At 39.3% G+C, this 11,159-nt stretch overlaps 1 protein-coding gene across 1 annotated transcript; it reads left to right on the top strand.

The window, feature by feature from the left end:
* The first annotated feature begins 1,180 nt into the window (after positions 1-1,180).
* Positions 1,181-4,825, top strand: LOC129644679 (beta-defensin 130B-like). The gene is made up of 2 exons (XM_055570189.1): positions 1,181-1,242; positions 4,648-4,825. Exons 1-2 carry the CDS (start codon positions 1,181-1,183, stop codon positions 4,823-4,825), a joined length of 240 nt encoding a protein of 79 aa, XP_055426164.1.
* Positions 4,826-11,159: the final 6,334 nt, after the last annotated feature.

Here is an 11,159-nt window from a genome sequence, read left to right as displayed (position 1 = left end):
AAGCCATAAATTGGTTTTAGGTCAATTGGTTACTGGCCAAAGGCTTTAGGCATATACTTTGTTTGTATATGGTAGGTGGAAAGACTGTTGTTGCTCAGTTGCTTAATTGTGCCTGAATCTTTGCAACTCCATGGACTGCAGCACACCAGACTTCCCTGTCCTTCAACAACTCCCAGAGTTTGCTCAAACTCATGTACATTGAGTCGGTGATGCCATCCAACCATCTCATCCTCTGTCGTCCCCTTCTCCTCCTGCCCTCAATCTTTCCCAGCATCAGGGTCTTTTCTAACGAGCTGGTCCTTCGCATCAGGTGGCCAAAGTACTGGAGCTTCAGCTTCAGCATCAGTCCTTCCAATGAATATTCAGGACTGATTTCCTTTAGGATGGACTGGTTGGATCTCCTTGCAGTCCAAGGGACTCTCAAAAGTTTTCTCCAACACCACAGTTCAACAGCATCAGTTCTTTGGTGCTCAGCCTTCTTTACAGTCCAACTCTCACATCTGTACATGACTACTGGAAAAACCATAGCTTTGGCTATATGGAAAGGCTGCATGTCTCCTTAAGTTTTTGGCATTGAGTCTTTAGACAATACATGGTGATTGAGGAAATATTATGCTCTTTGACTCTTCTGTTCTCACCAACCTTGTCATATGGGACAATTATACAAAGGGTTATAACGGATGAGAAAATTTTAGTTTTCAATGTGAACTCAGTGTATTTACCTTTCAGATGCTACTAAGAACATAATACATATGTGATACTGGCCTCTCTTTTAAAGAAATAACTTAAAAGTACAGCTTCTTTTTTCCAGAAATGGACCTTATTCAATTATTTTCTTCCTTGTATGATAAAGAGTCCCCTTGCAACACAGAGGACTTTTTGGTAACCAGGACTTTGCACTCAATGAGCCTTGAAAAGATGCTGGTCACAGATACTGACCTCTGAAAAATGTGAGAGCCCACAGAAAAAGTACAGGATAAGCCATCTGGTCTCCAGTGGTTAGGTTAATTTGTCACCAAATTTAGAGAGCTCAGGGTTTGGAAACGTTCCAGCAGAAGCTGTTTTATTTTCTTACTTGTTAAGCTTCAGTGACTAAAAGGACTCTTGGTCTGCAGAAGTAGATAAAAGGTGCTGTATCCTGCTGTTCCTGATCACTCACTGCTCTACCAGGCATTCAACCATGAGACTCCATTTATTGCTTTCTGTTCTCCTTCTCTCTTTGGCTGTAATACCAAAAGGTAGGTGGCAAATAACTGTAGAGCTGGGTTTCTTAGGAGACCTACTCAGACACTGAGTTATACCATGGCCATCTTGACTCAGACCTTAACACACAGTCTCAGGGATACAGAGGTCCAACATGAGCGTCCTCCTTAGAACTGATGGGGTCCAAATTGGGAAGAAAGACAAGGATTTCCATCAACAGAAAACAAGTTCCAAGAGCTCCATGATTACAAAGGGGGGCTCAAATATAGGTGGAGGGGGAGAAGCCTTGACATCTGACACAAGGATATAAATCAAGTAGCTTTCACAAGGGCCCCCATCTCCAAAAGAGACAGTGGAAATGGCAGCTATTGGTTCAGACTTGGTTAGCAAATGAACGTGACCTGGAGTCTATTGGCAAAGGAATATTTGTGAAGGGTGCAAGTTAGGTGTGTAAGACAACTCAACAACAACAAAAAAGAATTCTATCGAGTTATTAAAAACCAACAGGGGGCAGGGGAATTTGGAAAAAGCACAGAAATTTGGGATGGCGCTTCAGTGGCAAAATTTTAAGCATAATGGATAAGCAGGAAGGAATTCTAACAGTTCGAGGTACATCCTTGGTGCTCATGATTGAGAAGCTGGACTATTAAAGTGTAGATGAAGGAGAAAGGGAACGTGTCGTTTTCAGGCTGGGTCATTCAGATCCTTGTAAAACTGTTTACGGCAGGGTATTTCCACCCCTCAACATCTGGCTTCATTTGGGTAACTCTCTCTTTTCCTTGAATCATTTATAACATTCTTTCAAATACAATCGAATATATTGACTTGTTTGATCTTTACCTGATCTATGAATATCTTAGGAACTCTGATGTATAGTTGTCCCCTTGATTTGTGAACTCTTGAGGGAGTTCACATAATTCTCATCTGGCCCTCAGTTCTGTCAGAAGACAACACACTTGCAGTGACAGCTAATATAAAATTACACAATGTTAAGGACTTAAAGATAGAGGGCAATTTAATAGTTAATTTCTTAATTTTACAGATAAGAAGATCCATGTCCACACAAAGAATGTTTTCACTAAGATCACATAGGTAGGGGCAACACTACAGCTGGAACTGAGTATTTCTTTTTAACTTTTACTTTATATTGGACTATAGCCAATTAACAATGTTGTGATAGTTTCAGGTAGACAGCAAAGGGACTCAGCCGTACATATATATGAATCCATTCTCCACCCAAACTGCCTTCCCAACCAGGCCACCATATGACATTGAGTAGCGTTCCATGTGTTTTCAAGTAGGACCTCATTGTTGAACCGAGTATTTTTAATCTGGGTCAGTGTTGTTTCCATTAATCTATACCCACAAAGTGGTAACTCTAATTTCTTGCAGGCTTTTTAATCTCCTAATTAGACACTGAGGAACCTGAGAAGATTTTTAAGGTTCCTCTTTGGGGAGTCACAGTGTCTTTGACACATGTTACTTCACTTAACTCTAAACTCTTTTTCTTCAGTGTTTGTGGTAGGCATGTCCATTCGGCTTAATATTCTGGCATTATTATTCGGCATAATATTCGACATTATTATTACACTAGTCTGTAGATTTTCCTGATCAGTGTTCCTTAAAATTAGATAATAGTGATAAATTCTCAGATTGCTGAAAGCAATTGCATCAAGGCAATTATGTCTGCATGATTGATTAGTGAATATTTTATTTTATTTTTAATTTTTTGTTCATGCTTGCTTTCCACCACTTAAGCTAAATTCAATTCAACATAAATTACTGTCTCCATCCAAAGTCATACATACCCCATGTTAAGAACCCTTTTTTTTTTTTAATTAAAAAAGAAAAAGTTAAGGGGGATAGTTCTCCTGGAAGTAAAGATCCAGCCAAAAGTCATCACTGGAGTAGGACAAAGGATATGGCAGTGGTTCAGTTATAGGGTGAAAAACAATTTTTAAAAAGATTATCCTAAAACAAAGACCAGAAATAACTGACAGGAAAATAAGACTCCAATAAATCTAGGCCTAAGATTTAGAGAAGTTCCTAGGGACTGGACACCCACAAATACAATCATATATCCAAGAGTGGGGACCAGACAGTCAAAAACAGGCTGGAGACAGGAAGTTTTAGAAGGAATAAGAGACAAATAGTGTGTGTGGTATCAAAGAATACGTATCTGCATTCAGTGGTAAAGAGTGTGTACTGAGTGCCTGCTACTTCCCATGGGCTGTGGGAAACACAAAAGATGCAGCGGGAAGCAAAAGAAAGGACGTCTTCCCACAATACAAAAGACAGACACTAGGTAAATGATAACAAATTTATCTATAATTATAAATTTTGCCAAGTACAATGAAGAGGAACAGAGTATTAAAAGTGCCTGAAGCATGTGGTCATGGTCAATTTGCAGCATCTGGGAAGAGTTTCTTGAGGTATGCCTTTTGAGCTGAAAACTAGGAGGTACGTGTTCATGGATAAACCACTTGCAAGGAGCCCTCAATGCTTCTGGCAAAGGAAGAAGTCGGTGTAATTTCCCTAATGCAGAAGAAACCACAGTGTCTGCAAAGAACGGCAAGAAGGCCCCTAGAAGACAGCAGTAGTTTATACCAGAAAATGTGCCACGCGTGTCATGGAATTACGCACCAGTAAAAGCTACAAAAGCCAATGCTAAATCTGCAGGGGTGCTTCAAGAATGAGGGCAAGGACTTCCCTACTGGCCCAGTGGTTAAGAATCCAACTGCCAATGCAGGGAACACAGGTTCAATCCTTGGTCCAGGAAGATCCCACATGCCACAGGGCAAGTAAGCCCGTGCGTCACAACTGCTGAGCCTGAGTGCCCTAAAGCCCATGTTCCTCAACAAGACAAGTCACTGCAAGGAGAAGCTCCTGCACCACAACAGAGAGTGGCCCCTACTTGCCACAGCGAGAGAAAACCTGGCCTCAGCAACAAAGACACAGTAGCCAAAAACAAACAAATTAATAAAAAAGAACAAGAAGGGCAAGTCTGCCAGACTTTATACTGGAAAGTGGTAGATCACTAGTATCTCTATCACCCAGGAGTTTCAGTTTACCCTTAAAGTAGGATTATCTACAGGTTTTAGGCAGCCTATGAGCCTGAGATGTCTTTCCTTTTTTTAACACTACTTCCACTATTCTTGCTTTATAGTTTCTCTTCCTGGTTCTGCCACAGAAGGAGTTTCAAGTGTAGGGTAGCTTCCTTCTTTTCTAATCCTGAGATAATTATCTTTTGAGGTACCCAAACAGAATGGAGCCTCAGAAACCACCGGCAACTGTGTAGAAATAGATAAAGGGTATCAGTAATAATAGGTAATATCATTTATTCTATCTCAAAGCCATTCTTCTGTAAATGTATTGCTTTATGTACACTATCAATACATGGATGGTGAATTAATGATGTTGTTAAATCTCTTTCTGTGCAGCAAGGACTGGCCTTATTCCAGGACAGAAACAGTGTAATCTGCTGAAAGGGGTGTGCAGAGACGGAGGCTGCACCACTATAGAACAGCCCATTGGTGTATGTAATGAAGACAAAAGATGTTGTAGAAAGTGGTGGATATTTTTTCCCTATCCAACGCCAGCTCCCAAATCAAAATCTCCTTGATAAGAGCCAACTGTAGGCTCTTCAAACTCTAGAACACATGCATGAACTTCATAGGCTCCAGCTTGGCCCAGAACTCCAGAACTTGAGGATAAATTATACAGACTCCTCTTAAACTTGTTTTTTCTCCATTGACTGGAAATAAATGTCCTAATTCTACTTGTATTCATCCCTGGGGAACTTCTTCTCAATGCACCGCCAGCATCTTAAGAACTACAAGACTGAACTAAAAGACAGGCCATCTCATACCCTAAAAATGATTCTCTTAAAAAGATAAAGTTTTAAAATAAGAAAAAAAATCATAAGGGTAAGAAATAACAATAGGTAGTTTTGCTTATCTAAAGGGGAATATTAGACTTCCTCTTCATCTGACTCTGAACAAAAATCATTTTCATTGTTAAGATAGACCTACTTGGGTGGCCTGACTCAAGGTCTGTTCATCACGTGATCCTGCTAACCGGGGCACCTGAGCTGGAGGCTTTTGTCCCACTCAGTCCTGCCAACACTAGCTGAGGCTGGTCTCGCCCCCTTTCCCCAGGCCCTGGGGGAGTTAAACACAAGAACTCTTCCCTGTGAGGAGGTTCATGGGTAGACGACAGAGAGCTAAGAACTCAGTGAGCCCTGCTCGTTCTTTCCAAATGTGCCACGAGATCATTCCACATTCTGGCTGGAATCATTTCCACATAGTAATTCTGGATAATTCATACTTTGTGCTGCGTGTATACTCAGTCCCTTCAGTCATGTCCAACTCTTTGGAACCCTGTGGACTGTAGCCCACCAGGCTCCTCTGCGCATGGGATTCTCCAGGCAAGAATACTGGGGTGGGTTGCCACACCCTCCAGGGAATCTTCCCAAACCGAGGATCAAACCCATGTTTTCTGCACCACCTGCATTGCACGTGGATTTGTACTTTATAGCTAAGAAAATGAAAGGGGGAGAGAGAGGACAAGAATGTTACAGGATACAGGTTTCACAGGATGGAAAAAAATCTATTGAATGAGGCCAAATGACTCCACAAACACCTCTGCTTAGCCTTCCTCCAGATGCCCTCCACACCCATCTCACAAAGCAAGGCAATCTCTCCCTCCTTTGTGTTTCTACACACACAGGCATACCTCCATGGGAGTTCTTCACTCATTTTAGTGAATTTGATTTAATTCAGTTGCACTGAATTAAAGTTTGGTTTAATTTGGTGACACTGAAATTTCCTGAGATAACAAAACTGTCAGATGTGGATATGTTAATAATAAATTATCTAGAACATCCTGGGTTTTTATATGAATATAAATGTTTTGATAAAACTTTGATTATCCATAATTGTTAAGATATCCTTTGTAACTGAAGAACCTCAAAACTGAGATGATGAAGACTAGTTACATTCTAGGAGGACTAGAGATAAATGTCAAATGTTGAAAAGACAAGTTGGTTGCTCCACAAATTTCTAGAATGGCATTTTGAAATAAATTCTTCACCTTTGTCTAGTTTATTTTATTCTCTTTTCCCCTTACTTGTCTAATCCACTCAAAATACAACAAGGATTCAATAAAGAAACAATTTTGTTAATGAAGTTCATGTTAGATTTGAGTAATACAAACCAATAAGTTCCTTTTAACTTATATTTAATGAACACTTTATCATTTTATTACATTTTTGAAAACTTAAAAGTTAAAAAAAGCTTTTAAATATGACATAGTTTGCCACAGAAGATACTGTATTATTTTAGATTCATATGCTCAATAAAACCAGAATTGGCATACACCATGGGAAATCGTGTCAACTATAGAATAGGAGGTGATAAGGCTGAAGGAGGAAAACATCTGGGCTCAGCAAAGCAGACTCTGCCTCCTAATCCTGTGTTATTATACCTTAAGAAAATGCAAGTTAGCCATCACTGTTCCACTCAAGAAAAGACAAACCATGACCCCTCGTGGCTAAAAGCCTCTTTCCATTTTTGACAGTTTTCAGTTTCCCCAACAGCTAAGAAGTTGTAGCTTTTCTAGCAGAGTACGCAGCATTAGATAAAAAATTGGAAAAATATAATAAGTATATACTATTAATAAATATATGGTAAATTGGAATATACAATAATCATTGAAAATACAGGTTTAGCTTGCATACTAATGGAAGTTATTTTCGAATAAAACTCATTAAGATGGTTCTGGTTTCCCTTTTCTATAGAACTAATACTTAATATGATGCAGTTAAATAAAGAAAATAAATTGGAAATGGGTATTTTAAATTCTAGTAACGCATATAAATATAATGCATATAATAAATACGCATATGTAAACTGACAGCCTTAGGAGTCTCATACATCTTCATGACTCAACTAATAGAAATCATCAGCACAATGCCCATAAGTGAAGTAGTCACCCTCCCCAATCATTTCTAAGCAATAGGTCTTTGGCTATAATTCAAAACAACAAAAGAAGGGGAGTAATTGTAATTGTTAACTCAACCCAAAACATATGTGCAATTGTGTCATAAATACATATGAACTCATCAAATTTACTCAGAATACTAGAGAAATAGAGAGGCTAACATTTGTCCCAAGCCCTCATGAGTTCCTCAGCTGGAATTAAGGCACTTTGTATCCAAAATCATTATTTAGGAGAAATATTAAAGATGATCATTTTCTTATAGGAAGAAGGAAAAGAATAGCAAGTTCTAAGAGAGGGAAGGCTAAATTGGGAGATTAGGACTGACACATACATACAACAAATAGATAGAAGGGATTAGATCTGGCAGACAGAGTGCCTGAAGAACTACGGAGAGGGGTTCATAACACTGTACAGGAGTCAGTGACCAAAAACATCCAAAAGGAAAGGAAATGCAAGAAGGCAAAATGGTTGTCTGAGGAGGTTTTACAAACAGATGAGGAAAGAAGAGACTTGAAAAGCAAGGGAGAAAGTAAAAGATATACCCAACTGAATGCAGAGTTCCAGAGAATAGCAAGGAGAGGTAAGAAGGACTTCTTAAATGAACAATGCAAAGAAGTAGAGAAAAACAATAGAATGGGAAAGACTAGAGATCTCTTCAAGAAAACTGGACAGATCAAGGAAGTATTTCATGCAAGGATGGGCACAGTAAAGAACAGAAACGATAAGGACCTAACAGAAGCAAAAGAGATTAAGAAGATGTAGCAAGAATATATAGAACATACAAAAAAGATCTTAATAACGTAGATAACCATGATGGTGTGGTCACTCACCTAGAGCCACACATTCTGGAGTGTGAAGTCAAGTGGGTCTTAGGAAGCATTACTACCAACAAAGCTTGTGGAGATGATGGAATCCAGCTGAGCTATTTCAAATCATAAAAGATGATGCTGTTAAGGTGCTGCACTCAATATGTCAGCAAATTTGAAAAACTCAGCAGTGGTCACAGGACTGAAAAAGATCAGTTTTTATTCCAATCCCAAAGAAGGGCAATGCCAAACAATCTTCAAATTACCATACAATTACACTCATTTCCCATGCTAGTAAGATTACGCTCAAAATCCTTCAAGCTAGGCATCAACAGTATGTGAATTGAGAATTTTCAGATATACAAGCTGGATTTAGAAAAGTCAGAGAAACCAGAAAGAAAATTGCCAACTTTTGTAAGATTATAGACAAAGCAAGGGAATTCCAAAAAAACCCATCTAATTCTGCTTCATTGACTATGCTAAGCCTTTTACTGTGTGGATCTACAAACTGTGGGAAATTCTCAAAGAGATGGGAAGATCAGACAACCACCTGTCCCTGAGAAAACTGTATGCAGGACAAAAAAACAACAGTTAGAACCCTACATGAAACAACTAACTGGTACAAAATTGGGAAAGGAGTAAGGCAAAGCTGTAGATTTGAGAGAGCTAAGCCTTAGGAAGGTTGATAAGGAGTCTAGGGCCCTCAAGGAGGAAGAGGTCTTGGACCCCTTGAGGTTTTTTTCTATATTGCGTTGTCTTAGTCACATAAGACATTTTTTCTTAAACTCTGAGTTTTTATGACAACAATCTTTAAGACTAACTTTCTTTAAGCCCAGAGCTAATGATTACACAACAAAATAACTCATCTTGCTCAAGGATATGTTTTTCCTTAGGCTCTGTACTAATGATTATATAATAGCAATGTATCTTGCTGGACATGAACCTTCTGACTAATCTTGTATATTGTGGGAGTGGGCCTGGTAAAGTATGCTGCTGCTGCTGCTGCTAAATCACTTGAGTCGTGTCCAATTCTGTGCGAACCCATAGACGGCAGCCCACCAGGCTCCCCTATCCCTGGGATTCTCCAGGCAAGAACACTGGAGTGGGTCGCCATTTCCTTCTGGGGCACTCCCTCTTCTGATGTCTATGCTGAAACTTTCTCTGTCCTTTTTAACTTTAATAAAACTCTGCTACACAAAAGCTCTTGAGTGATCAAGCCTGGTCCCTGGTCCCAAAGCTAAATCTTCTTCAGAGATGACAAATTCGACATTGTTCAGTGTATAGCTATCATATTGTCATCCTGTTTATTTAACTTATATGGAGAATGCATTATGTGAAATGCTGGGCTGGATGAATCACAGTCTGGAATCAAGATTGCTGGGAGAAATATCAACAGCTTCCGATATGTACACGATACTGCTCTAATGGCAGAAAGTGAAGAGGAACCGAAGAGCCTGTAGATAAGGCTGAAAGAGGAGAGTGAAAAAGCTGGTTTACAATTCAACATTCAAAAAACTAAGATGATGACATGCAGTCCCATCACTTCATGTCAAATAAAAGGGGGAAAAGTGGAAGCAGTGACAGACTTTATTTTCTTGGGCTCCAAAATCACTGCAGATGGTGACTGCAGCCATGAAATTAAAAGACACTTGGTCCTTGGAAGAAAAGTTATGATCAACCTAGACAGCATATTAAAAAGCAGAGACATCACTCTGCCAACAAAGGTCCATCTAGTCAAGTTATGGTTTTTTCCAATAGTCATTTACTGATGTGAAAGTTGGAACATAAAGAATGCTGAGTGCCAAAGAATTAATGCTTTCAAACTGTTGTGTTGGAGAAGACTCTTGACAGTTCCTTGGACTGAAAGAAGATCAAACCAGTCAATTCTAAAGGAAAACCCTGAATATTCTTTTAAAGGACTGTTGCTGGACTCCAATACTTTGGTCACCTGATGTGAAGAGCCAACTCATTGGAAAAGACCCTGATGCTGGAAAAGAGTAAAGGCAAAAGGAGAAGTGGTGACAGAGAATGAGATGGTTAGATAATACCATCAACTAAATGGACATGAATTTGAGCAAATTCCAAAAGATAGTGAAGGACAGGAAAGTGTGGCATATTGCAGTCTGTTGGGTCACAAAGAGTCAGACACAACTTACTGACTGAAGAACAACAATATACACACAACTACATATAAAACAGATAATCCATAAGGACCTACTGTATACCACAGGAAACTCTACTCAATATTCTGTAAAACCTATAGATGAAAACAATCTTTAAAAAAAAATCACTCTTTCAGTCAGAATTACCTCAGAAATCTCCTACTTTTCATCATTTCCCACAGAAACCTCCTTCTTTCTGTCAGAATTCCATCAGAAACCTCCTTCTGTTTGTGACAATTCCTTCAGAATCATCCTTCTTTCTGTGAGAATTCTCTCAAAAACATACATCTTTCTATCAATATTCCATCAGAAACTGCTTTCTCTTTCTCAAAATATCCTCAGAAACATCCATCTTTCTGTCAGATTCCCCTCAGAAAACTCCTTCTGTCAAAATTCCCTCAGAAACCTTCTTTCTCTCAAAATATCCTCAAATCTAATTTTTTGTCAGATTCCCCTCAGAAAACTTCTTCTGTCAGAATTTCCTCAGAAACTTACTTTGTACTCTGAGGATTCTTCAGAAACATTCTTTTTTATGTCAGGATTCTCCCACAAATCACACTCTTTCTCTCAGAACTTTCTCAGAAACCTCGTTCTTTCTGTTAAAATTGCACAGAAACCTCCTTTTTCTCAGGAGGAGGAGGAGGTCATAAATACATCTTTCAAAGCCCCTCATTTGTAGAGGGAGTGACACCATCAGTAAGGAGACACTAGCACATTAAATACATCATCCATCTGTCTCTGATAAAGGAAAATGAGACACCTTCCTGAGTCATGAATTTGGTGGTTTTTAGACCACAGTAACGGAGAAGGCAATGGCACCCCACTCCTGTACTCTTGCCTGGAAAATCCCATGGACAGAGGAGTCTGGTAGGCTGCAGTCCATGGGGTCACTAGCAGTTGGACATGACTGAGTGACTTCACTTTCACTTTTCATTTTCATGCATTGGAGAAGGAAATGGCAACCCACTCCAGTGTTCTTGCCTGGAGA

This window comes from Bubalus kerabau, chromosome 2 (assembly GCF_029407905.1).
Source record: "Bubalus kerabau isolate K-KA32 ecotype Philippines breed swamp buffalo chromosome 2, PCC_UOA_SB_1v2, whole genome shotgun sequence".
Classification (NCBI taxonomy): domain Eukaryota; kingdom Metazoa; phylum Chordata; class Mammalia; order Artiodactyla; family Bovidae; genus Bubalus; species Bubalus kerabau.
This window is presented reverse-complemented; position numbering and strand designations above follow the sequence as displayed.